Genomic DNA, 26,677 nt, shown 5'->3' with positions numbered 1-26,677 from the left:
TGTTCGCAGAGTTGGAATATGGAAAGAGAGCAAAGAACCAGATTGAATAAAATGGTTTTATTTATGAAAGGAAACAGAGAGAGACCAAACTAACTGTTCTAACTGTTGTCTGCTCAATATTTTTCTGCTGTTCAACAACTGCTCAGAAGGCAAGCAGGGAAGAAATATCCTCAAAAAGCAGGAAGTCTCCTGATGGGCACTGGAAGAGAAAATTTGAAAATTATCACAAAGTTCCTGTGCCATCTATGCTAAATATACATCTCCTCTGGTGCCCCCTGCAGGACACCCTTTATATTCTGCTCAGTTATGCATACTGCAAATATTGCATATTCTAACATATTTGAGGGTAGGGAAGAACTGAGCAGGTCCGTCCCACTGCTTTCTTGCAGTTGCTTTGCCTCGAAATTCAAGGTGTATTTGCAATTCTTCCTTCTGGACGTGTAACTGCTAAAAGTATTCCAAAACATATTTTATTAGGATTAGGATGTCAGCCCTTTACTTCAGGACAGCAACTGCAGGGATTTTTTAATGGCCTATAAAAAAAAATCCACACGGATGTTATCTCAAATTAAAATGAACTATCCTGTAATCTAAAGGAGATTGAGTCAATAAATAGATGGGGAAATTCTAACGGCCTTTTATTTTTAAGATGCTGGCTAACATTGGAGCTTCAGAGACACCTGAAATCTCATTTCTAGCAGCAGCCAAATGCTTGTGTCAAGGAGAGAGTGCAAAGGTGCCTTATAGTCCATTTCTAAATTTAAATGGGTTTATACTGGAGGGACGGACCAGAAACAATGGGATGAAATTAATTCAAAAGAAATTCCATCTAAACCTCAGGAAGAAGTTCCTGACAGAGTGGTCTCTCAGTGGAACAGGATTCCTCGGGAGGTGGTGGGTTCTCCATCTTTGGACATTTTTAAACAGAGGCTGGATAGCCATCTGACGGAGAAGCTGATTCTGTGAAGGATTAAGGGGGTGGATAGGGTTGTGTCCTGCATAGTGCAGGGGGCTGGACTAGATGACCCAGGAGGTCCCTTCCAACTCTATGATTCTTTGGAGTAACTCTGTATAGAATCTCATTGACAATCTCACCTAAACTGAGAAATACATGCCCACCTTGGGCCACTCCCCTTTCTATCCCTCCAGGCCCATAATTGGTCATTTGGAGAGGGGTGGGTGGATCAAGATGACCATATATGGTCATGTCACCCGATAAATGTGTAACATGTATGTATGTATGTATGTATGTATGTATGTATGTATGTATACACACAAACACACATATATATATAATGAACTCCCACTCATTCAGGAAACCCTTCTAGGGCCATCACAAAAACCCCAGGGCTTCATGAAAGCTGGCCTTAACCAAACAGATACTAAACATCTTCTCTCTATAAGTCGTAGACCTGCACGACACTTTGAATAGGAGTTTTCAGAGAGCGATCCATAGGAAAGCCAAGTGCTCATTGCTGATTTATGGACAGACCACCAAGCTCCCCCCCTCCCCAGTTACAAGTGAAGTTTCCAAGGACATGGTTGCCAGGAACAATGGAGCTGAGGGTATCCACGTCCACACCCGTCCACGACTTGCTCTGTGCGTTCTTGTGAACTGTCAGTGTTTGAATCTATTCCAGGCTCTCTTTGGTTGTATCAGCTGTTGTTTCCTATGGATTATCTGTCTCTGACAAAAGAAAAGAACGAGACCATTCCAATCACAGTTATTGCTTCCAGCTGAGGGACTCCCTAAGAGGCCCTTAAGAGAATTATTAGCACTTGCTCTCTTTCAGAATTCAACTGTAAAAATGCCCATGTGTTATTCAAATCACCATTCTGCAGCGGTGAGAAGTGGGCAACCTTGCCTGTAGTACGCATGTGTGTTAAAGGCTTGCACATTAATATTAATGTGCCACAGGGCCTGCAGCCTTTCATTCAGACATAGTTGCTTCTGTGCCACTCCGATATGCTGTGCATCTCCCTCACATTGCAAAGCTCATCCAGAGATGCTGAAATAGCTAAATTAGCTAATCTTAAAGGCTCCTTACCCATTCAGAAGGGCACACAGAACAGGAGCAGCCTAGTGGTTAAGACCAAGTCCCATAGGAGCTTCAGATATTCACACACACACCCATCTGAAGTCATACCATTCAGACACTAACATGGGTGGCTGCTAGGGATGCCAGCCTCCAGACGGGGCCTGGGGATCCCCTGGAATTACAGCTCATCCATAGATTAGAGAGACCAGTTCCCTTGAAGAAAATGATGCTTTGGGTGTGGACTCTAGGGCATTACTCCCCACAGGGGTCTCTGCCCCACCCTCCAGGCTCCATCCCCAAACCTCCAGGAGTTTCCCAGCCTGCTTCTGGCCAGAAAGGACCTGGCAACCCTAATCGCTGTAGACCAGGGGTAGTCAACCTATGGTCCTCCAGATGTTCACGGACTGCAATTCCCACGAGCCAGTGTTTGCTGGCAGGGGCTCATCTGGAGGACCACAGGTTGACGACCCCTGCTGTAGACCATCTGTCTTTGCTTCTGAGATTGCCACAGCAGACCCAGGCGAATGAAACTTGGAGTTGCCACTCTTGCCAGCGTATGGGTAGCCATGAGGAGCAAGGGCCAAGATGAAAGAGGTCATCTAGCAGCTGAAGGAGAATGTTCAGGATCAAGGCCCACAAGGAGCAAGAGACCAGGAAACCCGGGAGGAGTTAGAGAAACCAGAGAATTACAAGAGGAGAGCTGTGTGGAAAGCAATCAAAGGCAGTATGAAGATATTGTTCTTTGTAACCCATTTTTCCATACCCGTACGAGTCTTAAAGTGCCTTAGAAGAGCTGTTTTTTAAACTTTGCTTTTCACTACCAGGAGTCTCAAAGCGGCTTACAATCTTCTTCTCTTTCTCTCCCCACAACAGACACTCTGTGAGGTACGTGGAGCTGAGAGACCTCCGAGAACTGTGACTGGCCCAAGGCCACCCAGGTGGCTGCATGTGGAGAAATGGAGAATCAAACCAGGTTCTCCAGACTAGAGGCCACCATACCAAGTTGGTTCTCTGGACAGCTGATGGCATCCAAAGCAGAAAACGGTAAGACAGGATCTGCACAAGGAAGTCTAAACTGACTGAGTAAAGTTTTCAAGGGATTCTGCTGAGAGCCACTTCTGCAGGATGGAATGTGTTTGAAAACGAGAAGACAGATTGAGAGAACAAACTTGTCTGAGAAATGAAAGCAAGACTAAGTGGCAGGCTGGAAGAAGAGGCAGGGTGGTAGTTTAATAAAGGTTGACATATGGGGGCATGTTTGAAATTAGAGGGGAAATGGGGGCGGGAAGGAGAGTCAAATTGATCTTCTAAGTCGTCCAGCTGCACATTGTGCTTTCTCCACAAAAGCAAATATGACACTTTTGTAGTCCAAGGTCATGAAGAACAAGGAAAATATGGAGAACCTGTTGAGTAAGACCCTGGTATGAACTTGTTCCTGCTACCTCCAATGCTTCAACACAGTGCTCATTTGTACTGTCTTGCCCCCCCCTCAAATAAATAACAAGGTTCTGCACAAACTCCCCAATTGCTGGTGTAGGCAGATTCAACTTTCAGAGTTCTTCAGGTTCTCTGCTTTGCACAAATCAAGCATACCCAGAAAACAGACATTTTCACTGTTGCTCCATAGCTGTGAACCTCTTTTGTGCAGAAAAGCCCACCAGATTAGGATGACCACTGTTAAAATCCTCAGATTTGGTAGTGCTTTTGCTAGCTGGGATAAAAACAGATCAGTATCCCTGATAGTTCAATTTAATTTTTGGTTTAGGTCTCCCCAGAAGGTTTTCCATGAGCAGAGGCATTTCTGCACATGGGATGCAGCCTTCTTCCCCCACCCCCACCCAGCAGCCTGAAATGTCCCCCAAGATCCACCACACCTAGGGTGAAAAAGTGTGCTTGGGGAGGGAGGGGCACGTTCTGAGATGCTTTGGGGCAGGGGCAGTGAGAGAACTGTCCTCGACAAGTGCAAATCCCTCCACCCTCAGAGAACCTTTATTATTATTATTATTAGATTTATTTCCCGCCACTCCCTACAGGCTCATGGCAGGTAACAATAGTCTTAAAATCCCCCATTAAAAGACTATAAAAATACCCAACACGGCGGAAAATACCACTTTCCCCTACCCGAACAAGGGCATTGGGGGATGGAGGGTGATGATGACTACTTCAAACCCCCCAGGGGGGCAGTGTTCTTCCTCGCCAATCCCAGCCTCAACCATAGACCTCAACCTTGAAGGGATTCAGGATACAAATAGACATATCAGAAGAAAAGTTGGTTTTCAGGCCCTACTTTTCACTACTCAAGGGAGCATCAAAGCAGCTTACAACTGGCTTCCCTTCTTCTCCCTGCAACAAACACCCTGTCTTGCAGGTGGGGCTGACAGAAACCGCTCTGTGAGAACAGCACTGACAGGACTGTGACTAGCCAAGGTCACCCAACTGACTGCACGTGGAGGTGCAGGGAATCAAACCCGGCTCTCCAGCTTAGAAGCCGCTGCTCTTAGCCACTACACCAAGCTGGCTCACTTAACATACTACTTGTAAAAACCACCACCACCAGGCAAATGCTACTGGGAGGCAATAGTGGTTTGTGATCTGCTTTTATTTAGCCACCTTATGCACATGTTTTTGAAACCCAGCAACACGTTCACTTCTATGCTTCTTCCTGACTGGGCAACAGAAAACTGCTCTGGTTTCAGCGGTACAGACCCAAAGGTGAGGCATCACAGGCTCTCAAGCTGACACATCTCAGATGGTCTTCATTCAGGAGGGAACAGCTCCGATCGTGTATCAAAAGTAACCACACTTACAGTCAAAAATAGGTTTTTACTGGAATGCTTTTTGGGTCACATTCATAAGCAGTAATACTGAGAACATGGAGCTTCTGGGTCCCTTATGACGAGTACAGAAAAATCTGCTTGCAAAATGAAATGGGTTTCAAAACTTAAAGGTCAGGGAGAGGTGGCATCCCTGCAGCCATTTAACTGAACGGTTAGGGTTTCCTTAAAACAGTGATGTAGACCTTGTATTCTTCAATCCCAACCCCTACTCTTCCCCCGCTGACTTCTGCCAGCAGCAGTAGGGAATTGTTATAAATTATAAATAACATCATTAGCAGGTAGCAATATATACAATTTAAAAAGAGAAAGAGAGATAAATAAACGGGAGAGTTTCTGGTTCCTTCAACAGACGGATGGTGAGGTTTGCGATTCGAGGTTGACACGAACGTGAACTTTTGGCTGGAAGAGGAGGAGGACTCGCCGGGCCCTCTGAACACTTGCCCCCGAGGAAAGAAACATTTCAAAGCTATATACATGTCGCGTTCCACCGAAAGCACGCCGCCGCTTGCTTCGCTGTCATCCAAAAACCACGTCCGCAGCAAGCTCTGTCAGCGAGTCAAGTGTTGTACTTGAGGATGATGGGAACTGCAGGACAGGGAAACATAATGTGAGCGGCCAACCAACCTGTGGCTCCCTCTGTGTGTAAGATTCTTCTTCTCTATCCATGCAGCGCTCCCCCCAAAGCAGGCCCAGAGCCCATTCTTAAGCATACCACCTGTGTCCCATTGGTTAACAAGTAGAATGTCATTCATTATAGCTGCTCTGGGCTCCAGTGCTTCTTCAACTAGGCCAAACCTTCATAGTGCAATTTTATACTTTTCAAAGTCCAGGGAAGTCAATAAGCCTGACTGCCCCTCTCCCCAATGGAGCTGGCTACTGGAATACTAACAAAGGGGGGGATTCTCCTTACATGAGTGACTCCCTCCCTAAACCCGCCCCCTGAGCCAGTCTCTCCAATACCAGCTACCTGAAAGCCAGGCTACAGATGTAACCCTGTCCAGAGAGCTTCTGAAAAGTTAATCAGTCTACTTTACTGCATTTGGCAGTCACAACTGAATTGTGGGCTCCATCCATCCTGGTGCAGTAAACAGATCTAGTTACAAAACAACAAAAGCAGCCACAACCCAATAACTTTGCATTCTTAAATGGAGAAGCAAGACTGATGAGGCCAGGAATACTTGGGGGTTCTGTGGGAATGCCCACTCCCTCCTTTGCAGTATTCACCAATGTTCCTTTCTTACACAAATCCCCTCATTTAGCCCTCTGTTTCCATCTGCCACATATCTATTTATTTTTCCATTGATACCCTTTCCTTCCCTAGAGGTTCAGGTCAGGGTGTATTTTTAAAATACAACAATTGTTAAATAGGTTTTAAAACTCTAAGATTCATGATGACAATTAAAACCAACCCAATTTATGAATTCATTCAACCTGCAGGCAGCTGCTTCTTCATAAGGAGCTTAGACGATAACAGGAACTGGGCAGAGCCAAGTAACAGAAGAAGAGCTACCTTATAGTGCCCTTATAGAGCCCTGCTCGAAGTGGCTTACGGCTGCCTTCCCTTCCTCTCCCCACAACACACTCTCTGCAAGGTAGGTGGGGCTGAGAGAGCTCTGAGAGAGTTGTGACTGGCCCAAGATCATTCAGCTTACGTTCTTAAGAGAGATTTTTAGGGGTGGCCTTTCTTGTAGGGAGGCCAGTGGCTCACTTATTTCTAGGCCTTAACTATAGGCCTGGAATATATAAATACATATCTGAGTGCTAAACAGAGTGGAATTTGATACTGAGTAAGAAACACCTCAAATGAAAAGTCTCAGACACAGCTGAAATCTATTTCTAGGCTTGGGCCTTCTCTGCGTATAAACCAATCCTGCTACAGAAATCAGTTCCAGGCACCACTAAATTCAGCAACCTAATTAAATTACAAAATACTGTGAACAAAAAATGGAATCTCTCATTCAAAACACATAGCACGTGTTAATAAATTACATTTCATTAACATCCATCGATAATAACCCTAAGAAACCTTAGTCCACCCACTGCACTAAAAACCTCGGTTAGATTCTTTCGTTACAGGCAACTTTGGCTTGCCTGATAGACATTTTCCATGGAATCACAATATCGCTGGCTGCAGAAACAAACACTCCATAAGGTAAGAGTCCTCTTATAAGCGAATTAAGACCAGCAGAGCTCCCAGGTATGCTTTCCTGTTTCGAATATCTTCTTCCAGAGTCAATGAGGACTCACAAATACATCTTTTCATTTTCTGAATGACCCAGAGGACCACAGCTTTGTGTAAGAATGTCTTAAAACATGCTGCCTAAGCATAAGAATGGCTTAAAGCATGCTGTCCAGTCTAAATAAATTAGACAAACTAAGGCTGAAATCCACTATTGAGGAAGTACATCACACTAAACTCAATGGGCCTCATAGGATCGTAATGTAAGTACTGTGTATCTGACCAGTTTTGTATAATTTGGCTTTTTGCTGGTCACAAAGATGACCAAAGCAAATCACATGGGCCTTAAAAGTACTATATTCTGGTCAGTGCATGTCTATTGATCTCTAAAAGGCTCAACTTAACCCTCTAAGACTACAGGGGTATTGCTGGCTAAAGGGGATGCTTTGGGAAACCCTAAGCTAGCAAATCCGCAAAAGATGGTGGGAGGCATGCGATGCAGCAACTTCAATGAAGCTAAGTAAAATCCGGGCAGGAGATCTCTTGGTGAACCGTCTGTTCTTGCATTGAGCAACCAGGCAATCGATCTAGGAGGACTCTGAGGCCTCCCCTTTCAACTCTGTGATAACCAATGGTGACAAAGACTATGCAGGTTTTCCTCGAGGAATCAAAATCGAGGCTGTCCACTTGAAGAGGCTGAGTTTCTTTGAGATCTGGTCTCTTCAAAGCAGCTCTCCAGCTGCAAAGAGAGCGCAGTATTTCTCACTCACCAATAATCACTAGGAGAACCGCAACAGCAACCAGAGCCACAATGGCCTTCATCTGCAGAAAAAACAAGGGGATAATAGGACAGGGCTCTCGGTATTCAATGGGATTCATATATATCTTCAGAGCAATGCTTAAAACAGCTCTATCAGGAAAGCCAGCATTGTTTCCCCCATTACGGCAGAGAGGGAATGAGGCATGAACTGACAACCACCTGGGCCGAACTAGACGATAAGTGCAACACACTCATAGACATATGACATGTACTCATCTCATGAGTACAGCAAAGGAAGCGTTTCAGCCTTCCCTCCTGGGCTGTCCACCAGAGTGGAAAGGGCCGTGGGGCTGTCCAATTGCAAGCAGAGGTACACTGCTACATTTGGAGCAAGAGAACCTAACGACTGGCTCCACAGTTATAATGGCAAATGTTCACAGAACCAGCCCAATAACAAGCTGCACCGTGGGTTCTAATCCTCTAGGATGCTCCAAACATACCCCAGTTCTGAAGTTTGCCTTTGAGGCAGGGAGCAAATAAGCAAGGAGGAGAACCTGCTTGGACTCAACCACATTACGAAAAATAGAACCTGGCCTCCTGGGGAGAAATGTCGGCGCATGCCAAGGGCCACAGGAGTGCAATTCCTGAATGAGCGGTATTATGCTCCAGGTTCACCCAAAGTAACGTTGCCTTCAGCGACACATAAGGAACTGCCCTCTCCACACCGCACCTTGCAGCCGCGCCACCACATTTGTCTTCGGAGCTGTTTAGATCGGTTGCTGAACGCTGTCGCGTTGTCCGATAAGCTCTCTACATTAGAGAAATCACAAATCGGAGAGAGACACAGAGAGTTAACATTTTACATACCCAGCAGCTGTCTGTTCCTTTTTTTTTTTAAAGCAAAAGCCAACAATACATTTACTTGGACAATTTCAGAAGATTTATTTCCCTAACGAGGAACACAGCCAGATCCTGTGGTTGCATAAATTATTAACAGATGCCGTCTCCGGAATGTCCTGGAGCCATTAAACTTCTGGTGCAGCGCTACACCAGCATAACCTTGACCAGAAGTGGACGGCACCAGGGGCATGCTGAAAAGGAGCAGAACTTCTTCATACTACTTGGCAAGGGCTCATGGGAATTGTAGTTCATGGACCTCTGGAGAGCCACAGTTGGGCACCCCCTACAGTACATCTTCCTCTGTTCAGTGGAACTCTAAACTTTGATGGGACATGGTGAGACAAATCACTTGCAATCTCCCGCAACAGTAGACAGCTTGGGTCTTATGTGGCTAGAACACAGACTGAAGAGAAAGAGGAGGCGGCTTGTCTCAAGGAAGTATGGTAGGTGCCCCCTGGGGAAGCACTCTTACATGGACTTCAATCCCTAGTAGCAGTACTGCAGGCCCTGTTATCTCATCTGCTACCTGTTGGCAAACAGCTACATGGCCTGAAACAGGTAAAACTGTGAATAAGAAGGTTCTACCAGGGCTTCTGTGGGGACTCTAAAAGGTAAAATCCAACACTTGAAATATAATCAAATGGGCCACGTACAGCTAATCTGTATTCTAATTTTGTGCACAAGTGTTTTGTGAAATTTGTGTGTGTATGCGTGAAATGCTTTTGGCAAGGCTACACTGCACAATCTGAGTTGGAATTACGAGTCAGCATTAGACTTAAGCTCCATTCCACAATGGAAATTAGGGGAGGGGGGGTAGAAAGTACCATAGAGCAGTGGTCCGCAACCTTTCGGCTGCCACGGACCGCTGCTCCGGAGAGTGGGGAGAGGGCGGCCCAGGGGCCCGCAAACGTGCGTGCGCGGACTGCTGTGCATGTGCGTTTGCGCCCGGCAGGGGCGCAAACACGTGTGCGCGGCAGTCCGCGCATGTGCGTTTGCGCCGCCGCCATGCCGGCGGCCGCAGCTTCACCTCCCGGCCCCTCCGGGCCGCCAGCAAATCGGCCGCCAAAGCGGCCAATTAGTTTGCGACCTGGCAAGCTTCTCTTCCCTCCCCCGCCCGAAACAAGAAACTTGCCGGGCCACAAGCTAATCGACCGCTTCGACAGCCGATTTGCTCGTGGCCTGGCGAGCTTCTCGCTTCGGTCGGGGGAGGAAGAAGCCGCGGCCTGGCGCCAAGGCCTTCGCGGCCCGGCACTGGGCTGCGGACCGCAGGTTGGGGACCACTGCCATAGAGGACTCCTGCCATGCTCCTCAGAATCCTGCCCCAAGATTAGATGGGAGAAGGAGTGCCAATCCAGGAATGGTAAACATCCCTACTTGATTCCTCAGAATCCTATCCCAAGACTGCAGTAGGGGAAGGAACCCAAAAGAGCCAATCTGGGAACACTGAACATCCCTACCTGACTTATCCTGCAAGTCGTCCAGCCGCTCTCCCCTTTCTATCACCTTGGTAATGTTTTCGTGCATGACATCAATGACTTCGTCAACTTGGTTCTGGACACTGGATGGAAGAAAAGAAGCCATTATAAATGATATATCATCAATGGCAGCAAGCACTGAGAGCAATTAATATCAGTTCAGACCATTTCAGAAACAGGGTGGGACACAGTACTGCTACAACGCAATGGTGTTCAACCAAAGTTCAAGATCTTCAACTGAGATCACAGATCCAAGTCCCTTAAAGCCTGCATTTTTGCTGTCCATTGGAAGGCTTTGCTTCTAATGCACATGTGCAGAGAGCAAGGGTGCCGTGCCTCCTCCTTCTCTTTGGAAGCACGCTGAGAGAAATAGCAGGGTGGTAAGGAGAGGTGATGGAAAACATTCCTCCATGACTTCAATCCGTGGCTCATTCTTCACTGTGGTACACCTGCTGGTGCCCAGGTTATGTTTCCTGCCCCTTGGTCTGGTTACCATACCCTGATGCCGTGATGTCATAATTCTACCCCCTGTCATGTGGTTCTGATATCCTATGACTTCTGAATGGGCTTGGTGGATCTCAGAACAAGGGGGTCTTGAAAGGCTGAAGACCACTGTTCTAGTAACCAACTCCCTCTCCCAAAACACTGTGTGCCAATAAAGCATACCACTGGCAGACCTGTGTCTGGTATCTCCCAACACACATCAACCTACAAAGAGGAATCATTCCCTTCGGACATTTGCAGACATGGGGATAACCTTCTTCCTGTTTTAAGTTGCAACACACACACACAGCACTCCAAATTTAATATTACACGTGACTTCTTTAATTCCTATTCCAATTCATAAAAGCTACTCTCCTAAAGTCACTCCGGAACTCTATCATTAACGGTGGGCTCAAATACAAGCTGTCGCCCTACATACACTGTGCTTGCATGGCAAAGTCTGTCCAATCCTGCGTACAGCTATTGCTGATTAAGCTCACAGACAATGATTGGAATGGAACAACATAAGACTGCACTGTAAGATGACAAAACTTAGCCATCCACAGAGATGAGTAAACAGGCCATAAACTGGGGCAGTAGGTCATCCTGGCCTGCCTAATAGTTTCTCCCTGGTCACTTTTACTGAAGGCTGCTTACAGCAACCCCTGCCCAGGGTAGTAACTGAGCTAAGGAAGGTACTATTCTGCAAGCAGATATTGCACATGCCAAACTGTTTACATTTACATCTCAGTGCTCAATGCTGTTCTTTACAATGGGGAATAACAACAGTTTCTCACTCTTTAAATAGATAGATACAGAAGCCCTTACTGGCATTTAGCAACAAGATATGCAAAATATACATTATAATATAATTATGATAAAACTGTTACTCAGTTTCGCTAAGAACTTGGAATTAATTCTAAAACATTACCTAAAAACGCTGCAATACAAGAGCTTTGTGTAGCAGAGCCTTCTTTAAATATTGCACTGGGCCACACAGGACACGAGATCTCTCTCTCTCTCTCTCTCTCTCTCTCTCTAGTACCATGGCAGCTTACAACAGACAAAACTTCATATTTTACTTTTCTTACACAGCATTTCTTTACATCCATGTTCCATTTGGATGCCCTGGCCAGTCGCTCTCCTAACTTCTGACCCTTTATAAAAGATGATTTCGTTTCCAGGTTTTTCACAACCGTAGGGACAGTGAGGAAATGTCCTTTTAGAGCAGGGGTTCTCAACCTGGGGGTCACGACCCTTATGGGGGTCGATCGACCCTTTTCCCAGGGGTCGCGTAAGCCGCCACTGCCCCGTCGGCCTCGGCAACCTAAAGGGGGTTGAAGCATTAGGAAGGTTGAGAACCACTGTTTTAGAGCAGTGGTCCCCAACCTTTTTATCACCGGGGACCACTCAACGCTGGGGACCACTCAACGCCTTTTACTGAGGCCCGGTGGGGGGGGGGGAGGTTTACTCCTCTTCTCTCAACCACTGCCCTAACGCTCTCTGATCGCTATGGTAATGTTTAAACATCCCTTCAAAATAAGATACAGACACGCCACAACAATGAAATGTGTTGTAAAGGGCTGGGGGGATGAAGTAAAGGGCCAGAGGGGGGGAGAAGGCATCCTTCGGGGCCCACCTCCAATTAGTCGAAGGACCACATGTGGTCCATGGCCCACAGGTTGGGGATCGCTATTTTAGAGGGCAAAACCCAACATTCCCAGGGCAGTGCAGTAGTACCTCAGTTACAGAAGCCCATCCTTACACCTGTGGCCATGCTTGCCTGAGCACCAGGCAGTGGGCAAAACCCTTTGGCTCCCTATTGCTTTTGGCTGCTCCCCCACCCAACGTTTTCATTATGATGAAATGCTTCTGGATCCCAAATACTGATATTATTGCTGATCTTACGCACCTTGATTCGAGTTATCTAAATGCAATTTTGCTTGTTTTACGAGTTTCACTGACCTGACTGGAAACTTCCTCAGGAATTTTTGCCGATGAGCATGGGATGTGAATTTTTCAAAGAAGCACAAAGAGCCTCAGCATGTTTTCAGAAATCCTGTTTCACATGGGTGTCTGATAGGTGGCTTTTTGTGTGGAATGTGGGGAGAGCAAGGATTAACCTTTTGACAAGCAGCACACTGCAGCACAGTGGGTTGCCTCAAAATGAGGGGCCCCACTTCTCCTCTCACCTCAGCCACAAAATACCACGGGTGGCCTTAAATGAAACTGGATCCTGCCTTCAATTTACAGTGGAGAGGATATAATAAACATGACCTACTTAAATGGATGCAGTGTGGATTACCAAGACACACTGCACGTGAAATGCGCTGAAGTCTCTAACACTTCCGTAATGGGGTATATTCTTGCAGAACTGGCATACGGCAGACACAGATTTCCTCACCTTAATAAGAAAAAAATAGCATCTCCCTCAAGGCCTCCGCAAGTTTATTCCACCACTTTTGGGGGACCAAGAGCGGGTGGCAACTTATTCCAAACTTGCACAGAGACTCTAGAATCTCTACAACCCAACTCAATGTTTTTTATTGTAATGGTTCGAACGGCTGGATAAATTAACTTCCTCCCATTTTAAAAGGAATCCCAACTACAATACTTAAAGCAAGAGTTAAATGAGTGTTAGGAAGGTTTAACCAACAGCAGGAGTCTACCAAAGAATAACGTGGCAGTAGGCCATGCCCATAAGGCTGGGAGTTCAATCCCAGCAGCCGGCTCAAGGTTGACTCAGCCTTCCATCCTTCCGAGGTCGGTAAAATGAGGACCCAGCTTGCTGGGGGGTAAATGGTCATGACTGGGGAAGGCACTGGCAAACCACCCCGTATTGAGTCTGCCATGAAAACGCTAGAGGGCGTCACCCCAAGGGTCAGACATGACTCGGTGCTTGCACATGGGATACCTTTACCTTTACCTTTAGGCCATGCCCATTAGCCACGCAATTAGGACAGCAATTAACCCCGGGAGCCCAGATGACAGGAAGCTCTTCTGGCATTTAGGGTGTCTTCTTCCTCTTACTGTTCCTCTTGGAATGTCCTCTCTCTCTACTGAGGACTATTTAGCCCAAAGGAGGGTGTGGGGAGCGGGGAGGAGGAAATCAGAATGGAAAGTCTTGGCCCCAGGAGTTCATCCACCCCCACACTCCCGGTAGCCTTCCAGGAGCTTTAGATGCAAAAAGCTGGCAAGGCTGGGTCCATCCAGTGCTTGCTTACTCCCATTAAAATAGATTTCAAAAATGCAATTTTTGGCTGCATCCAACCCCTCTTATGTAAGCCAGCAGGGGATATACAGGAAGATCATAAATATTCACTCTTCTGGAGCGTGAAAACGAATGCAAAGGCAGCCAGCACCGGCGTCTTCACCCAGATTAGCACTGTACTGATTTTCTGTTCCTGAACTAAATGCGCCAGCGGAAATAAATGTAGATTCGGAAGCTGAAGTAACAGATCAGAACAGTTGCAAGCCTGGGGGTAGGAATTGCCCTACATGGAGCCATAAATGTCTGTGCAAATACCTAACAAAATATCAAGGTACATAAACACAATGGTAAACGTGGAAGCAAGTCCTGTTCCCCCCCCCATTTAAATAAATGACAAATGACTTGACAGGCCAACTTTTCCGCACCACTTTGTTTGCACACAGCATCACTGCTTATGCCACTAGTCTCCGCTTCAGCATGAGAGCCCATCCTGACATTAAAAACATGCACATGACAAGTTGTTGTTGTCACAGGGGGAAAAAACACCCCGCATTATTTACTGTGAGTCGGCAAAAGAACCTTGTGTGGCTTTACTTCTGGCTCTGCCTACTGCCAGACTTTCAGGCAGAATCTTTCACCTGTGCTCTGCACTCCCCCTTTGAGATCCTAGTCTCTTTACTTGCTTTGACAAATCTGACAAGAAAACAAGGGCAAGGAAGTCAGAGGCACTTAATCAGGGGCCTTCCCTTGGGTACTGCCCTGTGATTGGAGGAAAAACAGCTAGGCAAGCATCTTCCTGCCAGCCTGAGCACAGCACTGCCACGGGGACTACGCAGGCCACCTCTGAACTATGCAAACTGCACCCTCTTTATTACGGCCTTAGGATGCAGGGGCCACGTGCCCAATTCTTCATAAGCCACTTTGCTTCCATCTCACTCCACCATCTGTCCTGATGCAGCCTTTGGAAACAGCACCCTAGAAATTGTACCATCCCTAGCCAAATACCTAGGATCCTTTGATCCCGGCAACAAGCAGAAGGAAGGGAGAGGGAGGGAGGGACGCCTCTCTTTTTATTACAGGCAAGATACATTAGGCTTCTTCTTACAACTAAGGCACCTATTATACGTGGGGAAGCTAGTCAACAACCACATCTTGGTAGGAAAACAGGCTCTTACGGACATGCTCAACGAGGTCAGGCTGTACAGCAACAGAAATAATTAAGCAGAAATAATTAAGCATAACAAGCATATAATTAAGCTCTCTATGAGAAAGGCTGAAGACCACTGGCTTAGAACTCAGAAAAGGATTCGATAGAATTTCACACAGGGTGGCCTATATCAACACAGAGAGGCATTATATACATGCAAGGACCTATGGTACTCCACTATAGCCAGCTTGCAAGCTTCCACAGCTTGGCTGCTGGCACAGAATCTGACCCAGCAAGGTAACACCCTTGCAGGGAGAACCCAATACATTCCTAAGCATCAAAACCTGAGGCAATGGTGGGTTGCCCCAAAATGAGGGGCTATAGGCCAGCGGGGCCCCACTTCTCCTCTCCCTTCAGCCACAAAATATCACAGGTGGCCTTAAATAAAACTGGCTCCTGCCCTCAATTTACAGTGGAGAGGATATAGTAAAGAAGACCTACTTTAGATCAGGGGTAGTCAACCTGTGGTCCTCCAGATGTTCATGGACTACAATTCCCAACGCTGGCAGGGGCTCCTGGGAATTGTAGTCCATGGACATCTGGAGGGCCACAGTTTGACCACCCCTGCACTGAAGGATCTCCAACCTGAGAAGCAGGACCACCGCACTCGTATCCCAGCAGCTTTCAAGGATAACATCAGCAGGAAAAGATAAACACGTTCGCTTTGGCACAGACCACGTTGTTCAATTGACTGTGCATGGATGACAGAGCTACTGGACACTTATCACTCCTACAGGCTCTCGTGGCCAGAGCTGATAGAGCCTAAAGAAGACTCAATTTTCTTCGTCCACTGCCTTGGCGTAGCAAGCAATTACAAGAATTCACCGTTCGAGGCCTTGCAAAAGCCGGCGGGAGAAGGAAACGGCATTCATGACTTCAACAAATCCCAGGTATTCTGATGCAGCTCAGAGCCTGCAAGCCATTTTCAGATGCCGCTTTACCGGTATTGACTTTCTCACTGGCTTTTCATCTTTCATCCAACCACACACCTCTCAAGGAAGAAACACGCCGCCTTCCCCAACCAACAACTGATATCTGCTAATCCGTTTCAAGGGCGCCAAACTAGAAAGTAAGTCATTTCTTTTTTTGCGATCAAAGCAGGAGGAGTAGGAAGCACCACTAAGAGCCACTATTGACTCTGAGTTCTTTTTCAGGACAGTCTGCCATGAAACAAGGCAGCTGTTAATTGTGGTGTCGGATTCCCTGGACAAATCCTTCAATGTATTTGTAGGGGGGCGGGGCTCAAACACTATAGGAAAAAAAAACAACTTTTCTTCTAAAGATTGTGGAGCCCGTCATTACAGCACTGCCTTCAGCAGACCTGAACAAGTCTTGCCAACCCTTCTGTCTAAACTAGCGGCAACAAGGAATACAAATCCTATCCCCAGTTTGTGGCTATCTCTGTCCGTGCTTCGCCTGGGAAGCAGGGTGGCAGGAGGCGGGCGGAGGCAGGCCTTGCACAAAATAGTTGAAGCTAACTTTCAGCAAAAGGTTAGGGAAGCGTTTGTCCATTCTGCACAATCAAGCACTCAGCAGGCCATAATCAAGCCTTTGCCTTGAGATTTTAGTTGGTTATGACACTGAGAGGAAACGGAATGCAGCATCTCCCAAACCAAACTATATTCCAACTGGAAGCATGTTCCAAATAAATAACTTATGTGCGGGAACATAGTCTTGTCTAACCCATTTTGTTTCCTTGGATTGTGATTGTATATGCCAGTAAAGGTTTTCTGAACTATATTCCAGTTCTCTTCCTACTCAAGTGCCTTCTTCTGTGCAATAACCCCCCTTACTCATTTCCTCTGCAGGGATATTTCTTCTTGCTTTCGAGTGGGGTGATACGCCACAAAGCCTGAAATGTTGTCAAGGCATGGCTTGGCCTAATTTTCCATGCATAACGGTGTACAAATAACCAGGAGCTGTGTTGGGTCCGTGATAATTTGTTTACTTCATTTCTACCCTGCCTTTCTCCACAACAGGGAACCCCAAACAGTTTACACTCTCCTCCTTTCCTCCATTTTACCCTCCCAACAAGGTAGGTTATGCTGAAAGGCTATGACTGGCTCATAGGCACCCAGTGAGCTTTCATGGGTGAACCTGGGTCTACCAGGTTCTTGTTGGATCCTCTGAGTGCTACATCACACTCGATTGCCATTTCCAATAACAGAAACGGCAAGACCTCCAGTTTGCCACTCATGGTATTCCTGAGGTTCTCTGTTCCATAGAGATGCATTTTACGTGGCAGGAGAGGGGAGGCAGGGTAGGGTCTTCCATCAGCGTGTGATACATCAGGATTGAGCCTCATAGTTCCTAGACACTGACGCATCCAGTTCCATAGCAGATTCACAAATGTAAAGAAGAATACATTTGGTAAGAGATATAAGAGACGAAGGAAAAGTACACCTGGGAAGTGGGCGGGGTTTATGGCCACTGACAATGATTACAATGAAAATGACAGATGGGTAGAATGGAAGATTAGGAGCCAATTCTCTGGTCTTAGGGTAGGAGACCTAACTCAGCACGGCTTGCCACTTGTGGGGGTGCTTCCATGCGTGGGAGGAGGACTAATAACAGGTCTTTTATAAATTACTCTGTCCCACAACTGTGAATACATCTGCCATTAATCACTCATCTTCACATTTTTATTCCCTCTAGGACTAGGATATTTCTGAACAGGAGTGGAACCCAAAGGACTGATAACTTGAGAACCTCAAAGAATTAGCTTGCTATTCTAAGCAAGGCTTTTCATGAACTGGCTTTATTATACTGCGTATATTTGTGAGATATTTTCGTGATGCTATTTAGTAATTTAATGCTCATTTACTCTCTCCTTATAGATGTAGCCTGGTCATTTCCATTTCGTGGTCTGAAGAAACGTGCACATGCATGAAAGCTCACACCTTGAATAAAACTTTGCTGGTCACAAAGGTGCCACTGGATTCAAGCTTCATTACAAGAATGCCTCTTCAGAAGTTCATCAGCATCCCTGAATCTAACAGGGGCCCAGGACACCCAGTTTCTAGCCCATGAAAGCAATGGCCACAAGGATCTGCCCCCAATATTCTAGTCCAAAAGGACTGCACAGAGAAGCCCCACCCAAGAAGGGCAATATCTTTCTTCAGGACCTACTGTGCAAGACAGACCATCAAACCACCCTAGGTTTTAAGCAACCAAATGGAACAGAAGAGGTCTGTGGGAATGGGGAGGAGGTGCCTTTCCCTCCTCATTGAAGGAACTTGTTGCTTAGGATTCCATCACCTTAAAACCTATTAGCAGCAATTATTCCCAGAGTTGTTTTGACTGCTTCCCTATTGTTTTGGCGCAGCTGGCAATCACTGGCAATCACTGGCGACATTTTAATTGCTTCCAATTTGTCAGCTGCTCTGAACCTGTTACAGCTATTCAAAAGGGCCCCATGAATCTCGTGTCAGATGGGTGAAAGGGGCATCTGGCACCCAATAGCCACAACCCTTTGGAATACTGTCATGCATACAGCACAAAGCCCCTGAGAGGTAGACACAAGGCCTGCTGATCTTTCTAGCTTTTCCATCTCCATTTGACAGTCTTTCTCTGACCTCTGGAATGTTTTCTCCCAAGGTCACAGGACCCATGGGGAGACACAGTCAGATGGGCCAGGAAGCTGCAGTTGGGAAGGGGGAACGTGGCTTCCTGTTATTTTCTCCATCATGCAGCAGGAACAGTTTCTCCTGAGACTGGCAAAGGCTGACGAGGAGAGGGTATAGCCAGAGACATCGGCAACTCTCAAAGCCTTCTGCTGACAGACGGCAGGATCCAAGCCATTAAGAACATTTACTTGGCCCTTTTATGGCACAGTGCTCGCTTCACTAAAAGCAGGATCAGTGTTCTCCTGAAAACCAATGTCATGAAAACCTTAACAGGAAGTCTGAGGTCGTTTTGTGCAAACTGGAAATTGGACAAGAGACCCAGTTCAGAAAGCCACACAAGATACTCACTGCCTGATCTTGTCATTCTTGGGTCCAAACCTTGGACCGGATGGACCCCTCCTGCAAAGAAATGACACAGGATACAGGACATGTCGTTATGTTACACTTAGGAGCAGTTATTGTCTATATGAGTGGCTGTATGGCTGATTTAGAGACAGATATTTGGACTGTGAAAATTTGGCACGAGATAAGAATAATGCTAAGTGGGCCGGGGGGCAGCATTTATCCCATCTTTCTGCTGCCCCAAATTCCTAAGTTTTGTGTTGTTCATATTCCCTGCTGCTGACAGTGGGTCATGTACACATTCTACTGAATTTCAGAGACTAGTCCCTAATGCTGTTTATATTAAGTGAGCAGGGTCAATAAAAGATCCACTTAGCACCAGGGACTGAAGGCTTGCTCTGTAGGGATCCATCCTACTGAGTGAATTAGTTCTTGCTCCAATCTTGGGGGATACTTACAAGAAAAAGTCCTCCTCTTCATCTGAATCTTCCTCCAAGAGGTTTCTCTGCAAATGCAAAAGGTCATGTACCTTAAACAACAAATCAATGGCACCTCCTGACAGCATTTCCCTGCCATCGACACTTGCATAACTACACCCCAAGACAAGAGTTGTTTTGTTTTATTCCACTTGTCACTGCCTGAAGGAGTCTCAAGGCAGCTTACAAACACCTTACCCTTCCTCTCCCCACAACACACACCCTGTGGGGTAGGAAAAGCTGAGACAGCTCTGGGAAAACAGCTCTGGGAAAACAGCAACTGGCCCAAGGTCACCCAGCTGGCTGCATGGGGAGGAGTGTGAAATCAAACCAGACCCTCCAGATTAGGCACCACATTAAACTGTATGTTTTGCCAGGTAGGACAGATGGATGGACTGATAGACGGACTCTCTCTCTTTCTTATTAATTGCATTTGTAGACCACCACTCCTGGACCAGCCATCTCGCAGCACTTAACAACGTGAACACATTAAAAATACAAGTCTAAAACAACCGAAAAAACCCAATCCCACCCACCTCAAAAAAGACCCCATGGCAGCCACATTTATGGGCCCACATTATATGATAAAGGCAGGCAACATGCTCCATGGAAAAAGATGACACACATACACAAGCAGCACCTACATTACACAGAAAGAGAGGTCAGCATCATCAAGAAAGATATGGACTGTGGTGGAAATACAATCAGAGGAAAAATTTAGGAGCACGGTTTTCTTGGAAATGATCCTCCTCACACTCAGGAAATTATGGCCTTAGAACGGCAGTACTAAAATGGGGGCGGGAGCATAATTTTGACACCTGAGTCAGAACTGAATGTGACCGTGACTCAAGAGCTTGGGGAATGAGGAAGTATATGGACACATTCAAGGGCTGGTCTCAATATTTTAAAATCTACTTTATATTTTTACAGTTTCTTCCACACTAATCGTTCAGTCAAGAATTGTGGTTATATGTTCCATCACCTTTAATGGAAGATGCAATTAGGTTGCTAGTAACCATTTGTGTTTCAGTTCTTCCACCATCTTTCTTCAAACCCAATACATGGTTTGCTTTTTTTTTAAACTTACGATCCAAGTGCACTCCCAAATGGCTCAGTATGCAGAACAAGACTGCCACTGAGGTTCCTCGGGGATCCTGTCTTCTACATTTCCTTCCTTCAATTCCAGTTTAAATAATGACTTGCTTTTTCTTTTTGTTGGGTGCAGAGCTGAGAGAACCTCCAGCTTCCTTTGTTGTACGGGTCTCAACTTAAGACTGACACAAGGTAGCATAGCAAGTATCCAGTTTAACTTGTTTGGCTATTTCTGGTTTGGAGCCACAATATCCCGTAGAAAGAGCGCTGGACTTCAGAGACTTATTTCTAAACCACACCTTTTTGTGGCAAGACTCTTCTCAACTCATGGGATATTGATCAAAGGTTTCTTATGAAGATGGACAGGGCAAGATCTGTTTCCCCACCTTAATTGTTTAAGGATATGAAATGAAATATTACAAATATTAAAGTGCCAATCTCAGGCATTCTTATTTTGATTAAGGAGGTTCCTTGCTAGCATAGCCACAATTAAGGCTGTTTCTTAAATGGAATTTAGCTGAGATGTAAAACCCTTACACCATCCCCAGCTCTATGATCCTTCGTACAAAAGATCCAGCTTGAAATCTCTAATTGGTATTAATTTTTAGACTCCCTGCAGCTTGAGGATGTGGCTTAGTGGTTCAGGAATTTCCTCGGCATGCAGAAGGTCCCAGGTTCAGTCCTCAACATTTCCAGTGAAAAGGACCAACAAGTGAGTGACGGAAAGACCTATGTGACACCCTGGAGGGCTGCTGCCAGAGAAGATAATAATTTTGAAGGATCCATAGATTCATTCAGTTAGACGGCAGCTTTATGTGTGTGTTCTGATCAGTACTAAAAGGATGATCTCTCCATTATCTTCCATTATTCAGTGATGCATGAAAAGAACTTTTTACTTTAATACTCCCAGGCCATCCAACCCTAACAGCCCTTTCAATATAGTTAGACAGAATGTACTGGTTAGGAAATTTCCAAGAATTATACCTTGTTTGTAAGTTAAAAAAAAAAAAACCTTTGGGTGATTTCAAATTGATTTCTAAATGAACTCGAAGAGCAGCAGTGCACTCAGTCACATCCGAACTAATGATACCACCCCCTCCATCGCTCTTAGCCCTTTCCTAGGGAAGAGAGCATGATACACAACTGCGCCAGTTTCTCTGGCCAGGACCGGGTAGGGGTGAAGTCAAAGCTGGGAAATACCGTCCTGACAGTTCTGTGGTATTCCTTCACACATGGGGGAAAAACTATTACTGGTGTATTACGACTATGCGCACTGCCTCTTCCGTCCCTCTTACAGTAGCAGTCTCAGACTTCTACATTATCTAAAAGCAGAATGCCAAACATGTAACTTGTCCCATCACCCTGCTTGTGAAGAATCTTCACATCTTTGTAATTCTATAACACTGAATTCTAGCCTGCTTTCTAAAGTTGTTAGGAAACAACTAACAGGACAGTATTTCGACCACTTACTCCTTTCGGACTTCCGAAGGGCACAGGTGTCCATCAGTCAAGCTTCGCTTACATCCTTGCTCCTTCCCTGGGAAGCTCAGAGCAATTTATACGGGGCTACCATACACACTGAACAGCTCTACCAACATGCTGTTATTGACCTGGGATGGCCTGGGATTGACATCATTTAAGGACCACATTCTCCCATGCAAAGCTACCTGCTCACTCTGGTCATTCTCAGAGGCCCGGTTTCATCTGCCCCTGCTATCTGAGGCTAGATGGGCAGCAACCTAAGAAAGGGCCTTCTCTGTTATGGCACCGAAGTTTTGGAACTCCCTCTTCAGGAAGATTTGCATCTATCAGCATCTTTTGCCAGCAAGTGAAGATGCTTTTAGTTATTGGCTCTACTTCCAATGTTGTTTGTATGTGTGTTTTAATTGCATTTTTTAAAATTTCACTACATTCTAAGTTGTTTAAATGTTTTATGCTTGGCAGCTTATGGATTATGGCTGGGTAGAAACGCAGCATTAAAAGGTTTTAAATAAAATACAAATAAGATAGTCTGAGATCCGCAAAATACCCTCAAGCTGGATAAGTCAGCACACCTAAGCCAAGTAAAGTAAGTTTCAGATACTCACCCTCTCGCTTTTCACTGACCCGGTGACATCATCATCATTGAGGTGGCGCTTGAATTTTGGAGGCATATTTTCACACAGGAATTACTTTTGCTTGCCCAATGAGACGAGGGAAGAAGAAGTCAATACCTAGATGGAGAAAAGGAGAAGAGATGCTGCTTAAAAACAAAAACACACCACACAAATTAGCTGGCTTTCAGCCACACTGTAAAGACTTGACCCTCCAAAACGGGTGGCATCCTAGTAGTGATGCCTTGGTCCAGCAGGAATATAGAGAATATAAATACACAAAACTCTCTGGTGGCTTTTAAACAGTGGGGTATCCTTTCTGATATGCAGGCTTGTGTCAATAAGGATTCTCAAAATAACACTTTTATTGCACTTTAAAAATGCATCCCCTCTTCTAGCCAGATTATTACTATGGATTTAAACAAACACTCAGCAGTTCTTCAAAAGTCCTCAGTGTAGCAGATAAAGCTTTAAAAAGCCAAAATAACTTTTTAAAATTTCATCTTCGTTATCAGAGAGTATTATATCACTGGGGTGTGTGTGTGTTAATGAATGTCTCCTCCTCCACAAGTTCAGGAAGAGCATTTTTCCCCCAACAAAGACCCAAAATGTCTTATAACATCATTCTCCCCCACCCTTCTATTTTTTATTCTCAGAACAGCCCTGTGAGTTAGGTTAGGCTAACAGAGACAGTGACTGTCCCAAAATCACCCAGTAAATACTTCCATGATAACACAGATATAAACCTGGGGCTACCAGGTCTTAACAAAACACTCTAATCACTACAGTACACTAGTGTTCATTTTCAAAAGAATACTGGGGAGAAAAACTGAAATCGGTTTCTACAGCCGGAAAAATCAAACACTGTTTCAGTGCAACCCCAATTCTGTGTAGACACCAGCATCTTTATAAGAACTACATTTATTGGATTTTGTTAATGATCTTTCTAAGACTGAAACATTTTTGAAAATAGCTTCAGAAAGATTTATAATTTGCATGTGGTATCTTTTCTTGAATTACATAGATTGTTTTTTGTTAAAGCTTGCTGACCTATAATGGTTTGGCACAGTGATCTGAGGTCACATTTGGAGTCCAGCTTGTAGTGTTACACAGCCTCCCATCATGCACTGGTTTTCATTCCCAATAGATGAAATGTAAACTTACTGACTCAGTGGGTACTTCACAATTCTTTCTAACAATCCCAACATTCTCCCAGATGGGAGCAAAAGTACCATCATATTGCAGAAACAAATTAATCTTGAAATCTCAAGTATTAGGCACATCTCTCTTCCACGATCATAAGCCCCAGGCCAATGGCCACACTCAATTCCCAGGACTTTCAAAACTTAAAATCCGCTGGATGACCTTGAGTCAATCACAGTTCTCCTAAAACTCTCTCAGCCCCACCTACCTCACAGGGTGTCTGTTGTGGGGAGAGAAAGAGAAAAAGGTTTGTAAGCTGCTTTGGGCAGTGGAAAGTAGGGTATGAAGCATCAGCTCTTCTCTCTTCCCTTCAACAAATCTTCACCACAGCCCTAACCCAACTCCTCTTTAAAACACCTAGAATGCATTTCCCGCAATAACCCCCTTGCTCTCCATAGCATGGCCCCCAGATCCCATTCCTTACTTTCCTTCCCCCAAGTATGGTTGCCAGGTCTCCCCTGCCACCAACAGAAGATGGGGATCAAAGTTGCAAGATCCAGGCCAGGAAACTCCTGGAGATTTGGGGTTGCAGCCAAGGATGGACCTCAGTACACTGCAATGCCATAGGGCCCACCCTCCAAAGCAGCCAATTTCTCCAGGGGAATCGATCTCTGTAATTTGGAAAGGAGCTGCAATTCCAGGGCATCCCCCAGATCCCACCTGGAGACTGGCATCTCTACACCCCCCTGAGCCTCCCCCTTCTCTTTCTTCTCACACCCTCCTTTCAGCCACCCCTTCTTCCTACCCCCAGCTTCCCACTATGTCTCCAAGCCACACCCCCGACTCCTAGTGCCTTCCAAAGACCACCCCCCGTTGCTTCAAACAGGAGCGAGGGGTTGTTCAAAGCGGGCTCAGCTGAGCTGCTGCAGGCGCTATCCGACCTTTCCCGCCCCTCCCCGTCTCATACAATGGGACCCTCCCATTCCCTCCCCAGCCTACCCCCCGCCTTCCAGCTGTCCGGGGGTCTTTCAACATGGCCTCAGGCCTCCCCCGGAGCCCTTCCATCCCCCCTTCCCCGAAAGACCCCTCCAGGCCCCCGCCACCCCCCCCCCTTCTTCGCGAGCCGGCTACGTCCCCCTCCCCCAGGCAAGCCCTCCTCACCGAATGCCCGTCCAGACTCGCCACGGAAATGGCCGTGGCCCCGAGGATGAATCGCCGCCGTCGTCGTCAGCTGCAACTCCATCGATCACTCGGCGCTCCTCACCCGGCCGAGCACCCGGCACATCGATGACGGCAACAAGCGGCGCCACGGCTGGCGTCCTATTGGGCCGTTCCGACGTCCGTCACCGCCCACGTCCCCACCCGCCCCTCGAGCGCGTTGGCATGGCGGCGACCTGGGGATTGGCAGGGAAAGGGGCGGGGCAGGACGAGGCGCCGCCGGGGGAACCCTCCGAAGGGAGGCGGGGAAATGGGCCCGATCTCCCTTCTGGGGCTGCAGGGCTTTGGAGCAAGTAGAAAGACGGACCTTAAAAAAAATAATAAGATGGAGAAATTGAGAACTCCAACGCATGCACATTTATTGGGCTTCTTAAAATGGATTTATATTACTTGAGATCTGTGTTAAGCTTTGCTGAGACGAAGAGCTATGATTTGGTCTTGCTATAGTTGCAAATGCATCTTTTGCTTTGCCTGACGGTTTGAATCATTGTGTTTTATTGGTTTTAGGGATCCTACAAACCATTAGGCCTTAAAAAATATGCTGCCTTTCCGCCGCATCAGGGTCCTAAAGATGGTATGCATTAAAACATTTGAGCAAGTAAAAACATTTAAAGTTATAAGATAATTCCATAAAAACACAAAATAATACTAGAATCAGGGAGGATGGCCAATAGCCAGTTGTTGTTTTTTTATGTGGGGGAGGGTATTCCAACTGAAACATATAAGTCACCTACTAGTGGGAATCTATGGCATTGTACCTTCCCCAATCCTAGCTGACCCCATCCACAAAATCTCCAGATTTTTTCCAACCCAGAGCTCGGAACCTTACCTGGGACTCAGCTCTGTGTACCTTTTCACGACTGATATATGCTTTCTGCAATTAAGAAAATATTGACTGTGTCTGCTAGTCTTTGCTTCCTTGACCTCAGATTTCCTGGTTCTTATGTCTTCCAATATATTGTTTAAAAGAATTAAATATGCAGCTTCCCTTTAGTTGGAGTTGATCTTCCTTTTGAACAAATCTTTATTTGGCTTCATCTGGTACTTTCCCTGGCATTCTTCTTGCTTACCTGCCAGTGGTTTGTAAAAAGCTAGTGAGGTTACAGTAACTGGACTAAAGTTACTTCATTACTACTTTTTCTGGTATGTGGTCTGATGTAATTTAGTCCCAAAAAAGTGTATTTGTGTTTTATATATTTTTAGAAATACAGTTATCTACATTCCTGAACCTTTGAGATAATATTTGAGATTATTTATGTGATTTATATCCCGCCACTCCCATACAATGGCTCGTGGTGGGTCACAAGGTCCTCATTAAAAATCCCATTAAAACCCCAATTAAAAGGACATACTTATATGAAACCCCATAGTGCCTCAGAGTTTATTGATCCGAGTGATAACACTCCAATTTCACTGATTCCTACTAGCTGTTCGGATTCTCCTCCCACTTGAAAGTTAGATTTCTAGTATGGACCTAGTAAGTTAGATCTCCTCCCCACCCTCCCTGCTGCTCTGATAGCAGGGAATAGGAATAATGAGAGCTTCCGCCATGTTGGGATTGTTTTTAAAGTCTTTTAATGGGTATTTTAATGGGGA

At 45.9% G+C, this 26,677-nt stretch overlaps 1 protein-coding gene across 1 annotated transcript; it reads right to left on the bottom strand.

Moving 5' to 3' along the window:
* Positions 1-4,842: 4,842 nt before the first annotated feature.
* Positions 4,843-25,178, bottom strand: VAMP4 (vesicle associated membrane protein 4). The gene is made up of 8 exons (XM_077332578.1): positions 25,025-25,178; positions 22,715-22,840; positions 19,518-19,564; positions 19,066-19,116; positions 10,173-10,273; positions 8,546-8,625; positions 7,826-7,877; positions 4,843-5,461 (listed from the first exon to the last, which is right to left on the bottom strand). Exons 2-8 carry the CDS (start codon positions 22,778-22,780, stop codon positions 5,433-5,435), a joined length of 426 nt encoding a protein of 141 aa, XP_077188693.1. The 5' UTR covers positions 22,781-22,840; positions 25,025-25,178; the 3' UTR covers positions 4,843-5,432.
* Positions 25,179-26,677: the final 1,499 nt, after the last annotated feature.

This window comes from Paroedura picta, chromosome 4 (genome assembly GCF_049243985.1).
Source record: "Paroedura picta isolate Pp20150507F chromosome 4, Ppicta_v3.0, whole genome shotgun sequence".
Lineage (NCBI taxonomy): Eukaryota > Metazoa > Chordata > Lepidosauria > Squamata > Gekkonidae > Paroedura > Paroedura picta.
The sequence above is the reverse complement of the archived record's forward strand: the minus strand, read 5'-3'. Positions and strand labels throughout refer to the sequence as shown.